Raw genomic sequence first — 19,080 nt, forward strand, 5'->3', positions numbered from 1 at the left:
AGTCGCACTAAAAGTGTTTTGTCGGTGGAAGGAATAGTTAAATAAAACTATCTAGGTGCGTAATGGTTAGGTTAGGTTAGTGTTGTTTAAAGTCCCGTCGACAACGAGGTCATTAGAGACGGAGCGCTAGCTCGGGTTAGGGAAGGATGGGGAAGGAAATCGGCCGTGCCCTTTCAAAGGAACCATCCCGGCATTTGCCTGAAACGATTTAGGGAAATCACGGAAAACCTAAATCAGGATGGCTTGAGACGGGATTGAACCGTCGTCCTCCCGAATGCGAGTCCAGTGTGCTAACCAATGCGCCACCTCGCTCGGTACGTGCGTAATGTTTCACTCTATTGCGATAAGCTTGCATACACCACTCATTACTAAGCATTGTGTATTGTGTATTGAACTGGGGACCTAGAAATAACGGAGAGGCTTCGTCCGGCCATAGCCTTCAGTGATTCACAACCCCCCACCGAACCCAGGGTTATTGTGCTGTTCGGCCCCCAGTGGACCCCTCCCCCTCCCCCCCCCCCCCACCACCACCACACACACACAACGGGAAAGTCTTGCACCAGACGAGTGTAAACCCAAGTGTTTGTGTGGTAGAGTAATTTTGGTGTACGCCGATTTATGGCAATTATGAATTAGTCTTCACCGAAAGTTCACAAACGAATTGTTTCCTTTAGAATAACTCGCTCGGATGATGCTATAATCAGTCTCACAGAACAAAATGTTTAAGTTCGCGAGTAAGTAACACGCCACGCGGAATTTAGTTTCTTAAATGTCACCAAATATTCAGAATTTCATACCGTGTGTCAAATCGAACTCCCTTCCACACTATACGGCACTTCTCAAACGTTTTGATACCGAAATATCGCAATATTAATAATTTTCAACGGAGCACATATCAATAGGTTTCGTCACTATGAGATCCAAGCACCGGCTCTGCTCTCTCTATACAAAAAAAGTTTCTAGTTCCCCTAAAAACGCGCGAATATACTAATTTCTGATTGGCAGAGAAACATCACAGCCAGTAGGAAAGCAGCATCCAACCCGCTCAATCCCCCGCATATATGCATAACCAATCAAAATTTGTCTTTGAATTGGAACGCTAAATTACCATAAACATATTTAGCAAAGACACAAATATGAAGTTAATTCCCTCTTAACAAAACTACTTTTCCGATATCATAATCTCATTTCCCCAGTGCCATAAACTGACGACATAGTTGATAACAAATTCCCCAGTACGAATAACTAACACACACGTCATTCTCGAACACTCTTCATGCGACCATTAACTTCACTGTATAGTATAAAAACTTTATATGAAACAGTAGATCACACCCACACTTTCATTCACTCTCAAAACTACTCACATTTATAGTAGTAATTAATAAATAATTAAAAAATTAAGCAGGAAATAAAATCGACAATATTTTGACTGCAGCTCAAACAGTGTCCGTCAGCTAGTGACGTCTATCAGATCGCATAGAAGTTACACACACCCGAGTAATCTCACGCCACCTGTCCGGCCCGTGACTCATACTTTTTGTTTCCTTTATTGAATTTCGATTGCCCCCCCCCGGAGGGGGCGAGCTGACAGCAGCTTAGTACGCTGCTCTTCAGCCCACAGAATTTTTAAAACATAAGAAGATAAGAAACAATAAAAGCAGGTGATAAAACTGTGACTTAAATTGTAAAACGGCGGAAAATTGTGGAAAGTTAAAACATAAAACAAAAGGTGGGCGATGCTAACAAAATACACAGGAAGCAGACAGGTAAAATAGTAGACAGACAATTAAAAAACACGGCGACAGTCTGGTTTCTGTTCGTGAGAGATATAAAAATCTCACCCAGTGGCAGTATGATGTCCGTTCACAACATTTCGAAAAGACGCACAACACTTAACAATCACTGGAAACACTGCACTAAAAAGTCGGCACAAAAATGACACGCCACAGCGAAGGGTTGATGGGGGGGGGGGGGGGGGGACATGGACGGATGAGGGGGGAAAAAGCGGGGAGGAGAAGAAAAACGAAAGGGGGGAACCGACGGAGGGAGTGGACTCATAAGGGGAGGGGGGAGCAGGCCAGACGCGAGAGGGAATGGGGAAAGGCAGACGAGGGAAATGCAAAAGGATATGGGGCAGAGAAGGGAGGCAGAAAGAGGATAGGCGGGGAAAAAACAGGATGGAAGGGGAGGAGAGGGAGCCCAAAAAAAGGACTGAGGAAGGGAGGGAGAGGTGAGGATCAGAACTGATAGGAGGGATAAATAGAGAGAGAGAGAGAGGGCATCATCCAGGAGGAGGAGTTCATGGAAGCCACCTTGGGAAAGGAGATGAAGGGTGTAGAGATGGAGGGTAGGGAGGACATGACAGTGAAGGCATGGCAGAGGGCGGGGGTTGGAGAGGAGAGGAGCAACCTGGAGATGAGGGGGATCAAGGCGGCGGATACGTTTGAGGAATAGGAGCAGAAGGGGGAAAGGAATCAGGTCATAGAGGATCCGCATGGGGGACAGGAGGCGTATATGGAAGGCGAGGCGGAGTGCATAGCACCCAAGGATCTGGAGGGACTTACAGAATTTGGGGGGGGGGGGGGGGGGATGGGGTGGATATCCAGGTGGGACTGGCATAACAGAGGATGGGACGGATTTAGGATTTGTAGGTGTGGAGGATGGTGGAGGGGTTCAACCCCCAAGTCCAGCCAGAGAGAAGTTTGAGGAGTCGGAGGCGGTTGCGGGCTTTGGATTGGACAGAGCGGAGATGGGGGATCCAGGTGAGATGACGTTCAATGGTGAGGCCAAGGTAGGTGAGGGTGGGGGAGAGGCAGACAGGATGGGTGCAGATGGTAAGGAAGAAATCAAGAAGCCAGAAGGAGCGAGTGGTACGACTTACGATGATTGCCTGGGTCTTGGAATGGTTGATTTTCGTGACTCATACTGGACGTCGGATCAGTGCTGTAATGTCCCATCTTAACAGGTACGATGTAGTGACGCTATGCCTTATGTTCTCTGATTGTCTGTTAAGAATCCTTTTTCTCAGAAACTGGAATAGCAAATGCGAAATTACACAAAATTTCAAACTTAAAACATTCTCAGAAGTTCTGGAAATGCTGGAAGTACTGATCGATAACAGATAAGAACGCCGAGCTTCTCGATTCCCGGGATGAATGCGTTATCTATACACATGATTTAGTTCGAGTGCTCGCGTCCTACTTGGACGTGGACCATTTTTTCGTGGTTGACCAGTACACTCTATTTGCTAGAAGATGGAACCCTTTTTTTAAGCACGCAGCATTTGTAGATGCAAGTTAGCACGCAGCAGTGGAAGTCGGTGCTCGCCTCGACACTTGGCGGAAATTGGAACAGCTGTGTGTGTGCGGAAGGCGGCCCGCCGATCCCAGCTGCAGCCGCCCCGCCAGCCAATCAGAACGGTGCGCCGCTGATTGTGTTCCGGCTGATTGCTAATTTATCGCCGGGCTCCGCTGACCGGGCTGGGCTGGCGGCGGCGCTAAACGAGAGAACTCCCCCTCGGCACGATGAGAGCGCCGCACTCATTACCCGGGCCGGACCTCGTGCCAGGCGCCCGGCGCTCCCCGGCCTGCAGGGCGGCTCCGGAAAACCCAATCAAACATCGACGTTCTGCCACTCGAGTGATGAGCAAAATTATTACTGTAAGGACTTGACGATATTGCCGATACAAGTATCGATACATTTGATTCCGTACCATATGTGTCGGTATCGATACCGAGTGTTCGAGTATTTCATAGAGTCGTAAGAAATATTAGAGTATCGGTCCCAGAAGTGTCGAATGGTGTCGGAGAACATAATGACTCATTGCACTTTGAAGCAGCTAAGGTACGTCACCCAAAATAAATCTAGAACAAGGCAATATATCCAAGAGCTGGTTCGTCTGGTACAGTGGTTCCAAACGTCGGGATAATTATTTTCTGAGGGGTAAAATGAAACTTTCTGAGGAGTAAAACCTAAATGATTCTATTCTGTGTCATTTAAGAAACTAAATTACACTACTGGCAATTAAAATTTCTACACCACGAAGATGACGTGCTACAGACGCGAAATTTAACCGACAGGAAGAAGGTGCTGTGATATGCAAATTATTAGCTTTTCAGAGCATTCACACAAGATTGGCGCCAGTGGCGACACCTACAACGTCTTGATATGAGGAAAGTTTCCAACCGATTTCTGATACACACACAGCAGTTAACCGGCGTTGCTGGTGAAACGTTGTTGTGATGCCTCGTGTAAGGAGCAGAAATCCGTACCATCATGTTTACGACTTTGATAAAGGTCGTATTGTAGCCTATTGCGATTGCGGCTTATCGTATCGCGACATTGCCGTTCGCGTTGGTCGAGATCCAATGACTGTTAGCACAATATGGAATCGGTTGGTTCAGGAGGGTAATACGGAACGCCGTGCTGGATCCCAACGGCCTCGTATCACTAGCAGTCGAGATGACAGGCATCTTATTCGCATGGCTGTAACGGATCGTGCAGCCACGTCTCGATCCCTGAGGCAACAGATGGGGACGTTTGCAAGACAACAACCATCTGCACGTACAGTTCGACGACGTTTGCAGCAGCATGGACTATCAGCTCGGAGACCATGGTTGCGGTTACCCTTGACGCTGCATCACAGACAGGAGCGCATACGATGATGTACTCAACGACGGACCTGGGTGCACGAATGACAAAAAGTCATTTTTTCCGATGAATCCAGGTTCTGTTTACAGCATCGTGATGGTAGCATCCGTGTTTGGCGACATCGCGGTGAAAGCACATTGGAAGCGTGTATTCGTCATCGCCATACTGGCGTATCACCCGGCATGATGGTATGATGTGCCATTGGTTACACGTCTCTGTCACCTCTTGTTCGCATTGACGGCACTTTGAACAGTGGACGTTACATTTCAGATGTGTTACGACCCGTGACTCTGCCCTTCATTCGATCCCTGTGAAACCCTACATTTCAGCAGGATAATGCACGACCGCATGTTGCATGTCCCGTACGGGCCTTTTTGGATACCGAAAATGTTCGACTGCTGCCCTGGCCAGCACATTCTCCAGATCTCTCACCAATTGAAAACGTCTGGGCAATGGTGGCCGAGCAACTGGCTCGTCACAATACGCCAGTCACTACTCTTGATGAACCGTGGTATCGTGTTGAAGCTGCATGGGCAGCTGTATCTGTACACGCCATCCAAGCTCTGTTTGACTCAATGCCCAGGCGTATCGAGGCCGTTATTACGGCCAGAAGTGGTTGTTCTGGGTACTGATTTCTCAGGACCTATGCACCCAAATTGCATGAAAATGTAATCACATGTCAGTTCTAGTATAATATATTTGTCTAATGAATACCTGTTTATCATCTGCAATTCTTCTTGGTGTAGCAATTTTAATTTCCAGTAGTGTATTTGCAGAAGGTGATCACTATCATCAAAATTTTGTGAGACTCTAATATTGGTTACATAAGTTGTCAATAATTACTTTTTCTCCGTTAGTAGCATTAACGCGATGTTGGTTACAGGTTCCGCATACAGTCCACCCACTTCACATACATGTTGTGCTTTGACCCATACATCGCTGATGATAAAAGTGAGACATATATGTAACGAATGCTAAATATCTCAAGAAAATGTCTTCTTCAAGTTGTAGATAGTACCTGCAGTAGTCCATAAATTGCTTCATTACTTGCTTCAAAACGGATAAATGTATTAACTGACAGTACGACACGCCAGTAAGTACATAATGGCTACTACAGTGCTGTAAACAGTATTATTATTACTATTATCATCATTATTGTTGAAAAGGCTAGACACAAATCATTAGCAGCTTGAAGTCTTCCAGTTTCTGCCAGTTCAGAAGAAGGAGTGCAGCAATCAGATGAGTTACGAACATTAAGTGTAGTGCACACATCTGAGCTTGATTGTTTTTATATAGGGTTGCAGTGAGCAGGTCAAGCAACTGTCACAATTGAGAGGAGTAGTGCAGGCGAAGTATCTTTCCTAACAAGTGTCTAACATTACCTTGGATAGTTAGGTTTCTCATCTGAGAACGAGTTGTGTGTAGCACATGCGATGCACTCCAAATTCCCTCCCCCCCCCCCCCCCCCACCCACCCATACACACACATACACACACACACACACACACACACACACACACACACACACACAAACTAAATAACATTCATCTGTCATCATTTTAAAAATAAAAGTCTTCCAAGAACAGTATTTCATTCTACAGTTCAGTTATGTGCTAAAGTTGGTGATAATGTGGGGGACGGAGAGGGGGGGGGGGGGGGGGGAACAAGAGACGGCAGTATAGTATAAATACAGTCGTAATACTGTACAATGCCTCAGATAGTAGTCATCGTTTGATTGCACTGCGTACAACTCAGGTATAATAGTTTTCCCACTGACACTTTGCAGAACTTCTGCGAATGGTCAGTACTAGGAACTACGTACTGTGTGTCACCCAGCAGTACACATTCTTGTGTTTGTGATAGTATTTCAAATATTTGAAGACAGATCGGCAATCTGGTAAGTACTTAGAACAGTTAATATTTTTAGGTAGAGGAGCAGTGAAAGAATGGTTCGAATAGATATGAATTTTCACTACGAAAATAGTTATGCTTGTAAAAATGACGACCACCTCCATAGCGAGATAATGGGTAGTATCATCGTCTGACAACTAGGAAGAGTAAATGCTGTGTTCTATTTAATCGAGTGTGAATAGTAAAATCATCCAATTAGTTTGCAATGGATCTTTGTAATACGACGTTGAGCAAACGACACAAAAGGATGGACGTTTATTTTTTGATTGACAAGTTCAGTTGAAAGCTCAGTCACAGGACTATTGGAATGAAGAAAATAGCTATGCTGGAAACGTCTCTTAACCGATTTTTCTACTACTAGGAATTTGTCTCGTGCTTGCAAGAAAAAATTTTCTCACATACAGAAATATTTATGTCTAGAAGTTATTAGTTCGTTGTAGGTTGCCGTATACAGATTTCACTGTTTCAAATTGAATTTGCGCTAGCTACGAAAGATGCCAAGAAAAAGATCATCAACACTGGGATCAATTTATTGAATGTGGTTTTGGTAGATCAACCTATGTCGAAGACAAAGTGTAGATATCTAGAATCTATTTGTAAATTCAGTAAGTCGTTACTGTCAGCGTTTGTTACTGCAAATCACGTGATGTTTGTTATGTTTCATGACATGCAGGACGAAGATGGGATTTAGAAGTTTATAAAGGGAATGTACGAAACTTACATACAATATCTAATGAATCCGTTTTACGAAGTAATACTCCAGTCCCTTTTCCGACTTTTGATAGAAAAGAGCAGTTCCAGCTGAGTGGTCAGCTCATCTGACTGCCATACTGCGCGCCCGTGCCTCATTCCCGGCCGGGTCAGAGATTTTCTGCGCTCGGGGACTGGGTGCTGGCCTGTCCTGATCATCATTTCATCATCGACACGCAAGTCCCCCAATGTGGCGTCAATTGCAAATACTTGCAATTCGGTGGCCGCATTGCCCCAGGTCGGACTCCCAGCCGTCAATGCCATATGATTTGACAGCTTGAATCTTCTTGTTATACAAATGGATATTGCTAATTATTCATAGTAATGTGGCTGTAGTCGGGCTATTAACAAAATATAGATATATCGATTTATCCAAAACATCGATATGTCGCGGCCTGCATTCCCTTCACCATCATTTCGATACATCGATATCGGAATGGCAACATCGAGCCCCGCTATTTTTATTTTTAATTATATTTTTTACGCAATTTTCTGTAAATATTTGAAACTGTTCTTTTTTAAATTGTAGTAGAACATAATTTTACTTTCACTGCGTGAAGGAGTTTCACTACTTTTTGAGCTTTTGGCACGTCCAGTCTTTCTCTTAGACCGTGTGAAGCATGCATAGATGGTGCAAAGAAGTCCAGTTACGCTGGCGGGTGGAGGTGTGAGTGGATTAACAAGATACTCGATGTAAAGAAATAGCACACCAGTTGCGTTAAAAAGCAATTGTTAACCCAACTAATGTGCTGTTTCTTCACATCGGCATTCTTAAAGAACTGTTGCTTGAACTGATGAACAAAAATCTAAATGACAAGATTGGTCTTTGCGATGGGTGAACACGTGTGAGGGAAGTGCTGACGTAATCGACGCTCGGCGCAATCAACAGAAATTGCCACGTTTAACTTCACCACGAAATTTTTACACTACAACTGCTAGTTCCCTGGCGTTTTCAGAAACGAAACAGGGAAGTTGACATGAAGTGTTCAAGACAAATGCGAGATGTGAGGAAACCGAACTTTATTCTGCCACTTACATGTAATTACCATTGTTAGCAAATTTGTTATCACCAAGCATGAACGGGCATCGTTTCCCTTTCAGTTCTTGCTCTAAGGGGGATAATCAGGCTGCTAGCTTGTTGATGTACAGAATATCTAATAATAATTCAATACTTAAATATACAGCTCTAAAACTGGCAGTATATTTACAATGTGCAGCCGATATTATTTTGGCTGGTATGTCGATAGTTTTTCCGGAGGTATATCGATACTTTTTTCTACTAATATATATCATGTGCCGATAATTATATTTTTTAAATATCGATATATTGGATTTCCGATACTTTTAAAAATATCAGCAGTCCTAGCTGAGGATTGCAAGAAGCGCAGTGCAGTTCACTTCATCAGCTAATGGCATTATTACATTTCTACGTAGGTTTCATATATGAGTTCTGTCTTTCCGATGGTATTAGGAAGTGTACCAGATTTATACGCGATACATCTCACTTATTATATATGTTGTTAATAATAATGATAACGCACAAAAAGTTTCAGTTGTTACCCGCATCATTCATGTGTATATTAAATTTACGAGCTACGCAATTTTTTTTTTTTTTTTTTAGCTGCTACACTTGAATTTACAGAGACAATCAAAAATTCGCAAGAAAGCATAATTCGGAGAAATAATAACTATAGGAGTACTGCGGTGAAGTAAACTCCAGACTAACTGCTCAGTAAATGCTCTGACTGCTTGGATGCCAATTGGTATGTCAGTGAATCGTTGCGATCATAAACGAAAAGATTAAATATATGGGAATACTGTTGTATTCTTGTCATGGTGCAGTTTTTATCCTAATCAAACAAAAACCTCAGTTTTTAACAGTTCTGAAACAAAATTTCTTCCTTAAGGCTACCCAGCCTTAGCTGACTTATCTTTGAATTTATCATATCCAATTTTTCCACTCATCTCCGCGTAAGATGATAATTTGGTTTCTTTCAGAACAAATAGGTCCAGTGTCGTCAAACAGGAAGAAATCGTTTTCCCATAACAAGTGGAAAAATTCTGTCACTAAATTGCTTTCTGCTTGATAATCTGTTGAGCTGTACTGTAAGTCTGAGTTTGCTGGAATACTTATCAAGAATGTAGAGGGAAAAAGATGATCGGTCAGCCAGACTGACTGTCATATGGACTAGTAGGATTTTTCCTTGGTGGGAAGATTGGAACAGGACACAGTCACAAGGGAACCTATTGGTTTTCCTTGATACTTGTAGGACTTGCAGGTCAGGTTTGAGACACCAGTTTCCTAATGCAGTGCAACACAATTTTCAATACACAATCGAAAAAATCGACTTAGAATATGTAAAGATTTCTGAGTGCAGTTAAGCACAAAAAATTCAGACAATGTAACAGAGTCACCATAGCGAATTCATGGCACATAAGTCTTGCAATCGCAAAGCTGCAGATTCAAATCGAGCTAGTATTAACATTTTTATTTTTTATTTTTGTTGAATTCTGTATTTATTATCAGATGGAAACATTCATTAGCAAATATTGAATCACAGTTCTTTAATAAAGATAAATATAACTGCACTAAATGTGCGTATTTCCGATAAAAAAGTTTGGTAAAAAAGTGCAGACCACATAATATAGAACAAAAAATGTATTCTAAGTACAGGTAAACAATATTATTGATATGAATAATTTTACTTTTCTGTATCAAATTTTAATTACTTTCATGTGGTTAGTGATTATTACTTTATTAAAAATTATGATTCATTATTTCTTATGTCACACATAATAACTATAGAGTTCAAGTAAAAGTAACAAATGGGGTAACTAACAAGATTTAAATTAGAGAGTTCGCAACTACAAAAACTGTACAGTTGCCACTTTTCTTATTAAAATGTTTTATTGTTCAGAAATACAATAAATTAAAAGTTGTGCACATGTTGACGCAAAACTCAAGCACTACCAACACATCCCGATTATCTGCAGATTTAAGCAAGGAATTAATCTTAAGAACTAGAAAACAAGAAAAAATAGAGTAGTACACTAAATTACAAATTTTGTTAAGCAACGTAAATTAATTTTGATTTCTTCTTGCAGAACATTTTCCGTTTGCTATATTGATGAAGTGTTAAAACTGGTTTTACATCTCAGTTTAAGTAATTATACATCATAGTTGTAACGACTGCCACAGCTTAATTTTTTTAATAATAAATACACCTTTATTAAAAGGAAGTTAGTGACCATCTGCTCTGGTACTCGTAAAATGCCTGAGATGTTTCTTATTTAACAGTGCTGAGAAGTCTTTACACCCAAGTCGATTTTTTAAGTTCTCTTTTTAGTACTATGCCTTGCTGCCTTAGGAAAAATTGATGTCTAGACAATGACCTTCAAATCGTATATGTGTGAAAAAATCGAAGAGGACCGATCAATAAGGTCCTCATGACAGTCTTGCGAGGCTATGGGGAGCTGTTCGAATGAGAAGTAGGGGCTGCAACATCTGTGGTTCTGAGAAGGGCTGGAAGAATGGTATGCTGACCCGATGCCCCTCCATTTCTCTTCCAAATGACGCCATTATTACAGTGACATGTACCAAATTTCATCCGTAGCACCTGGTGTGTGTGTGTGTGTGTGTGTGTGTGTGTGTGTGTGTGTGTGTACGCCAATACAGTACAGACCGATAGGCTGTGTGGTGACATAGTGACAGAGGGTGTTATGTTGCAGGTTTGTGATCGGCCAGTATGTGACGGTGCACGGCGACGTCATCAGTCACGTGAATATCAGCCAGGTGCAGGTGGAGGACGGCGGCGAGTACACATGCACGGCAGAGAACCGCGCTGGCAAGACCTCTCATTCCGCCAGGCTCAACGTCTATGGTGAGTGAGTGCCATCTGCATTTCTAAGTTCATTGGCGACACGGGTACACCGGTTAACACAGCCACGTGACCGACGTTACAGCTAGTGTTGTGGTAGGGTCAGCCGGTAACCATACACGGCTATTTTATGAGCTACAACACCTATGCACCGATTCCCCCCGTCAAGACTCCCTCTGATCACGGCACCAACTCCAAATGCTAAGTAAATTTTCCTTGTGGTGGGCTAAAAAAGGCATATACAAGTTATATTCAAATTTATGTAGTAGTAAATTAAACATAATGTACCATAATTTTGTTGTGGGCGATGTACCAGCACTTAGTAAACCCAGTGGTAAACTGGATGTCCAACTATTTCTGACTGAATGCGTAGTCAAATATCCTTGTACTTCATTTCTTACGTCATAACAACATGGCGACTACGAAATATAACTAGAATGCAAAATAAAACACTTTCGAATTTTGCGCCCATCTGAGCCACATCGGTTGTATCAGATTTCTGGGGAAGAGCAAAATGACTTGGCTCAATATTAGTTCTGCTACATAACTTCGAAATTCTTGCATGATCCAGAACTGACAAACTGGTCGGGAATTTATTTTGTTTTATTTCACTTCTGCTTTACTTGTACATGTCGTTGTTGTGAAGAACAGTACCATGAGATATAGTAGAAATCGATCAATTATGTGCTGCGTTACCAAATATCTAACTAGGGTGTAATTTGTAAATTCAATTACTGTAAGCAATGCAGAGACCACTTCAAGAAAGTTGCCTTTGTTTGTTCACACATGCAACTAATAATAATAAATATTAGAAATCAAGTAAACAAGTACTCACTAATTATAAACTGGTAGCAAACAGGCAAAGGGATCTATTTCTCAGTCTAAAGCGAATATACATCGTTACACCCTACTTTGATTAACTGGGGTTTAACTGTCTATACTTCTGATCCATACTGTCATAATGCTTCTAATAAATGCTTTGAATATTTGTTTCCTTTGTCTCTTTTCAAATCCGCTGATTCCATAAAATACCATTTGATGTTCCAATAGTAAACCTCCCAGCACTTATTGCTGAACTAATTTAATAATCTTGTTTACCATCTTGTGTGCCTTAACTCCCAGATATTTGAGCTCTTCAGCATGTGTAATCGTTCCCATGCCTTTTTCCGGTGTCAAAGTTTCATTTGTTTCTCCTCCATTAATTTCCAGTGTGTGGGAGACTTTAAAATCATCCAATAATAATCCTGTCATTAAGTAATTCAAGAACTGTGTGAAAACTCTACACTAAGAATAAAAAAATACAAAATTATCTCTTACCTAGATTTAAAGTTATCAAGGGATTTCGTCAGGAATACATCCTATCACTGATTTCTTTACAAATTGTACAGAGCAAATTTTGGAAAATTGGAAATATTTGAAAGTAGATGGGAATCTCAATAGATGTCTGTGTTTATATATGATAGTACTGAATATATGCACTACCGTTTGCTGATGGCCACCTGAAGCTATGAATTACACACGTCAGTTTGAACCTCATACAGTACTCCAAACCATTGTGCTTGTTTGAAAATTGTCACAATAGGGAACAGTAGTACTAGAACCGTTGACGTGGAGTGAGACACTGAACGAGCAATATTTTTGCTTCCATAAAGTATAGCACCGGAAGGTAAAAGTAGAAGAATTTCGTACCCAAAAATACTTCAGTGTGGAATAAGCGGCTAATCTGTTGTAATAGCTCCTATTTCGATGATTTATGAGTCAGTTTCAATTTGGCGCACCAGGAAGCCATTTCGCAATATGCCGCAGAATAATTGAATAAAACAGGCTCGGCAGTACCATAAAGCGCATTGGAAAACCTAAAATGCAACAATGGCTACCGTTTCTTTCCCTGTAACAAAAAAATTAACGAGATCTGAGCCGTGACACTTCCTCCAAACCACTAAAAAAACCTTTGCACATCTAAGCCTCAAGCCAAGTACATTTCGGATACCGAACGCAAATTATTAAAATGCGTGTAAAATCTACAGTATTTTTAACGGGGTCTACCAATACTAGCGAATAATGACACTCAAAACCCGCAGTACACTTACGGGCAAACCTTGCGGCATCCAGTAGTCACTTGACTTTGCAGGCAACAAACAAAAAATGTCGTTGGCTGGGATGTCGCGCAGGATGGGTTCAACCCCCTATCAGAAAAATATTCCTCCTCCGCATACATTGGCTCCCGCCTTTGCGGATATGTGAGAGTTGTGTCTTACGTGTATTTGTAACATTTAGGTGATGGTAATGGAGACGCGTATAGTGTAATGTTATGTTTGTACTGTATCGTGATGATGATGATGATCAAGAGAGAAGGGAGAGGATAAAACCCAGTGCCTGCACGAAGCCTTCTCCTTTCGAATAGCACCAAGGAGCCCGCGAGCTTAATGTTCCCATTTGACTGATGGATCACCACCAACAGTATCACACGGCCTCACATCGTGGAACACTGCGAACGGTTTGGAATTTAGTACAGGACTTTGTCGCAAAGAATGATGATCAGGAACCATAAGCCACCACCTCTCCTCCCATTGCCTGCTAAAAACTGGGACTGATAACCTCATCCACTTCCAAGATTCGAACCGGCTTACGTCTAACACGATCGCCACCGCACAGGCATGCGTTGGCGACATAGGCTACGGATGCCGTTACGAAACAGTGAGTAGTTTCAAAACGAAGCCTGTTCTGCCCCTCTTCATACATACCACTACTCTCTGATGCAAACAGTAGAAATATTTATGAAGTGAGCGTTGCATTTTTCTCTCTCTCTCTCTCGCTCTCTCTCTCTCTCTCTCTCTCTTTTCACTTTACACCAAGACCGAAACATTAACATTACACATATTTTTCCTGTTCTACACGTTTATTTATTAATAATATCAGTGGTGAATAATTGCTATTGCTACAGATGAAAATCGAAGCACATGAAAGGAGGAACAGTTCGTTTCAAAGGTTAAGTACCAGAATGTTGCGTGGCAGGAGGCAATAAATGTTGGCAGAAAAAATTCTGTCCCGCGCCAATGAGAAATATTCCTACTCTGTCAGCATGCGGCATTTACTCGTTAACGGAGGAACACATGGCCTCACTTCCAAGTTAATTAATCTGATTTTGTTTACAGCAATGTATTAACTAAAGGACGATAAACGTAAAATATCTACCGAGCTCATTTTCAGATGTAAAATCTTAAAACTACGAGTGGTTGGTCAATTAATTTCGGACTGTTATCACTATGCTGACTGTGGAAAACTTTCTTTCCTTCCAGCAGCTATTTTATTTACTCTTTCTCAAAGCACGAGTCGTTCGAAATATATTATTCCGTTTTCAAATATACACAATCGTCTGTCTGTCGTTGACAACAGATATTCGACCATAAATATGCTTCATGGGCGCCTGCTCTGTACATCCGTACAAGTGACCCACGCCTATATCTACATCAGGACGTAACTCAGCCACATGTTCATATTATTCAAACTATAAATGAGTGCTATCGAAACAAAGACTTTAAGACATTTCCACACATTGTCACATGACAAAAAGAAACGATAAATTTTGAAACTGGACGTATACTAAGAAACTGTGTAAATTAATAATTTCTTGGAAGGAAAGAACGTTCTCTGCATTCAAGATTTTACAATTACCCAAAAGCACCCCATCTTAAACAACAGTGACGAACAATGAAATAATGATCAGTTTATTGCCAACCTGCAATGTGACGGACCGAAATGTTTCACCAACTTATTTTCTAATAATCGACTGAAAAACATTCCGAAAGCTATAATATTGTGAAAGTCAGTTCGTTCTACTCAATGAGATGCAGAAGTCAGTACCTATCAGCACACAGGTTGATGCAGTGTTTTCTTGCATTGCAAAGGCGATCGCTACAGTTCTGCAGTGTCTTATAATGAACAACGTACGACTTTAGGAATAGCGGATCAGCTTTCATATTGGATAGAGAATTTCTTATCAGATAGAACAAAATAGTCGTTCCCAGCGGGGAGAAATGATCAAATTTGAAAGTAACTTCGCTCCTACCCCAAAGTGTTATAGCATCGTCACTATCTGGTGCATAAACAGACAACTGGCACACAGACGCACAAATGCTACCATTCACAGATACGTACTTAACTATCATTCACTGTGGTGCAATAGTCAAACACATTAACAAGAAGTAAGGTGACAAAAAAATAGAAAAAAGAGAATGGGCACTGAGTAACACCCGAGCTGTACATGGTTCAAGTGAAGAAAACCGCAAATATCGTAACACGTTACCGGACAAAATTTACTTACACATGCAGAGTGACAATTGTTGAACTTTATGAAAAAAAACGTAAATTATTTACAAACTACGGCGTGCACACACTTTACTCAACATGTAAACGTCACTGCAGACATTTGTATTTAGGTTATGACATGTGTGCCTGCCAACATTGGCGATGATTTGGAGCAGACGAATATGAAATTCTGCATGACCCGATCTCAATGACCTCCTGAACGGCTGTTTTCAGCTCAGCAATCGTTTTGGTGTCAATGCTGAACACCTTGTCTTTGATATAGCCCGACAAAAAGGAGTTGCATGTGTTCAGACCCGGCGAATATGGCGGCCAATCGAAGCCCATGCCAGTGGCCTCTGGATACACCAGAGACAGAATGCGGTCCCCAATGTGCTCCTCCACTGCACCAAACACTCTCTTACTTCGATGGAGTCGAGCTCGGTCTTGCACGAACCATATATTTCGAAATCAGAGTCGCTTTGGATAGTGGGGATGAAATCACCTTCCAATACCTTCACATACCGTTCGGTAGTCGCCGTACCATCAAGGAACATGGACGTTGCACACCACGCAGTCACCCGTTGACGGTGATGAGACTTCTCGATTGCGAAATGCGGATTCTCAGTCCCTCAAAAGCGCTAATTTTGCTTATTAATGAACCCATCCGATGAAAATGGGCTTCGTTGCTAAACAAAACCATATTTACATCAAAGTCCTGAGCAATAGTGTTGACGAAACATAACCGATTTTCCATGGCCCTGGGGCTCAATGGATGATGTGTTTGAATTTTGTATGGGAAGAGATGCAGATCTTCAACAACAATATGTCACAGTGTCTCTCGGTTGATTCCCACCTGTTGTGCAGCTCGTCTGATCGATTTCCAGGGGCTGGTTTGAAACACAGCGCGTGTCTTCTCGATGTTTTCAGGCGTTTTCACCCTTTTTGGACGACCGACATTGCCAACACCGTTATCACGAACACTGCCCGTTCTCTCAAACTTGCGAACCAAATCCATGATTGTAAACACACGTGGACCGCTTGTCTTCAGCTTTAATTTAGTAGCAAACTTCCTTTGAGCCACGGTTGGGCTATTATTGTTCGCATTGTAGGCCTTAGCAAGCGCTATACGCTCAGGCACAGTACCGTGACATTTTCATGTGCAAGTGGCCGGCAACAACGAGATGCGTGCGGGTGCCCATACAAATTCCCGTCATGCCTCGCGACCAATCGTGCAGACTGAACGTCCTAAAGCAAACCGTTCATAAGTTATGAAGATTTTATTTCATATAGTTCAATAATTGTCACCCTGTAGGTCTTACTTTTCTTCTCATTCCCTAGATGGAGTGAGTTATTAGATTAGTCAGGAACTTCTTAAACTTACTTTTACATATTTCATTCACTACTCGTGTGGACTGAGTACGCTAGTGGAGAACTTTGTTGTGTTCACCCGAACATCCTAGTGGGCTGGGAACCCACTGCGGTAGCTGTGCGCGTTGAAGCGCCCATTTCTGGGACATGGGGAGGTGCGCCGGCCCCGGAAAAAATCCGTGCGGCGGGCTAGCGACGAGGGCCGGTGTGCTGGTTTCCCACATTCGTCTAGGTGAATACCGGGCTGCTTGTTACCCACGTGGCACCTCGGTTGCACTACTCGCAAACATTCAGAAAACGTTCTTACATTTGCACATGAGATAATACTAGACACAGACGGATGGGATACACAAATTACGTCCCCTGGGACCACTAACATTGCCAAATTCGAATTAACATGCCGACTCCGAGTAGAAACGGGATAAGGCCAGGAAGGGAAAGAATAAGATCGCAGTAGACTGGAGTTGGATAAGATATTCCCCACTTGTGAATGTTTGGAAAGCGATTTCCACTTCCAGTATTTGCCTGTCAACCAAGAGAAACATCCCAAAACCTTGGGTCACTTAAGTACGTTTTTGTTAGGTCGCTTGCTTATCTGTCTGTCTGTTCAGTACAAGTTTTGCTACTCATTTTACCTAACTTCCCGATGAGCTAGTGACATGAAATTTTAAATACAGCTCAGAACTTGATGACAATGAAATAGTGTAAGGGTAAGAACCACCTACCTGCAGTAGTGGAGGTAGTGGGGGTGAAAACTGGGTTACAAGGAAGCCTAAAGCAGAGCACCGCCTGACCGTTTGGGAGTTCCTCCACGATGGCAGTGCTTAGCAGGTTGCTTCACAGCCCCTGCAGCTGCAATTGAAACTTCTTCATTAAATTTTTACTTAAACTGCTGACTGTACTGTCTCTTTGCTGTTTTATCATTTCAACGCTGACAAACAGAACTCAAACTTTTCCTATTCATTAATTACTCACAATACTCAACGGCAACGCGATCTCACTGCTTTAAAATTAACTCAAAAGAATGGCCCTGAATTAGAAGAAATCCTAACAATAACCCATAAGTATCATAAGTCACTTCACAGAAAATCTTGATTATACGAACTACAGCAATGCAGCAAACACCAATAATGCCAGCTAAATAAAAGATTCTAACTACTGTAGGCTCTAACTACTAATTGGCGTGTGGTTAGTAAAGGAAAGATTTTATTGCAGAGCAAACAACATATTTAGCGGATTTTACCTTAATCATGTGACAACCAGTTCAAAAAAAATTATATAATCATCAGTAATACCATAAACCTTCATGACGGATACACATTCAGACCGTCCACTCGTGCTAATACTGCAAACCTTCAACACTGCTAATTATTAACCTCTAACCTTTATCACTGCTGTCTACTCACTCCCAGCTTCCATCACTGCTGGCTGTTTACTTCCAACTGTTAGTCTGGCCAGCCACAGACTCTCGACAGAGCGCACACTGCGCTATCAGAGCTATTAATGCAGAGCGTTACATAGCACTGCCAACATACAAACACATAAACAGCCTACTTACGTAGCCCCCCTGCTCCTATCAAAAAATTTTACAAGATAGTTTGGGCAGTGGCCAAGACTAATTTGTTAATTTTTTTCATATCAACAATATCAAATAGATCAAATACACACAACTAGTAATATACTGTTGGTCAAAAGCATAAATTGTTCTCACAGTCCCTAAAGACAGTCCTATCATTCATCATAAGAGCAGCTATGACAGTTTTATGCACAAAATCTGAGCAATAAAAGAAAATTCACACACAAGTAGTGGACCTCGATGCAGTCTTTAAGAAGTAGAGTTGTCCTCCCAACGGAAACACAGTGCTGACTCGTGACATGAAGACAGGTAACAGGCCACAACAGAGCAAACCCACAGCAGAGTGAGTCGAAGTATTGAAGAATATTGGTAGGTAGGTCACCACAGAGCAGACCCACAGTATGCCTTGTAGAAATTATGGTAGTAATGGGCCACCAAAGGTGCAAACCCTCTTTAGTCATTGTAGAGGTTACAGTAGTAGTGGGCCACCAAAGGTGCAGACCCACTGTAGTCCTTGAAGAGATGTCCCACAGCCATCCGTTGCGACTGTGCGGGTGCACAATCACAATTGAAGAGTCTTGCGGATAATATAGCAAGTCTATAAATCATTACTTGTGCACTCACTAATTTTTTGCA

The 19,080-nt window shown here is 42.0% G+C and overlaps 1 protein-coding gene across 1 annotated transcript in view; it reads left to right on the forward strand.

Annotated features, from left to right (window-relative positions):
- LOC124795618 (Down syndrome cell adhesion molecule-like protein Dscam2) overlaps window positions 1–19,080 on the forward strand; it is a 594,927-nt gene that overhangs the window by 306,134 nt on the left and 269,713 nt on the right. Inside the window, exon 3 of the mRNA XM_047259690.1 lies at window positions 11,044–11,195. Coding sequence (XP_047115646.1) covers window positions 11,044–11,195 — 152 coding nt within the window. The remainder of the gene's footprint in view (window positions 1–11,043; window positions 11,196–19,080) is intronic.

Source organism: Schistocerca piceifrons, chromosome 4, assembly GCF_021461385.2.
Source record: "Schistocerca piceifrons isolate TAMUIC-IGC-003096 chromosome 4, iqSchPice1.1, whole genome shotgun sequence".
NCBI lineage: Eukaryota > Metazoa > Arthropoda > Insecta > Orthoptera > Acrididae > Schistocerca > Schistocerca piceifrons.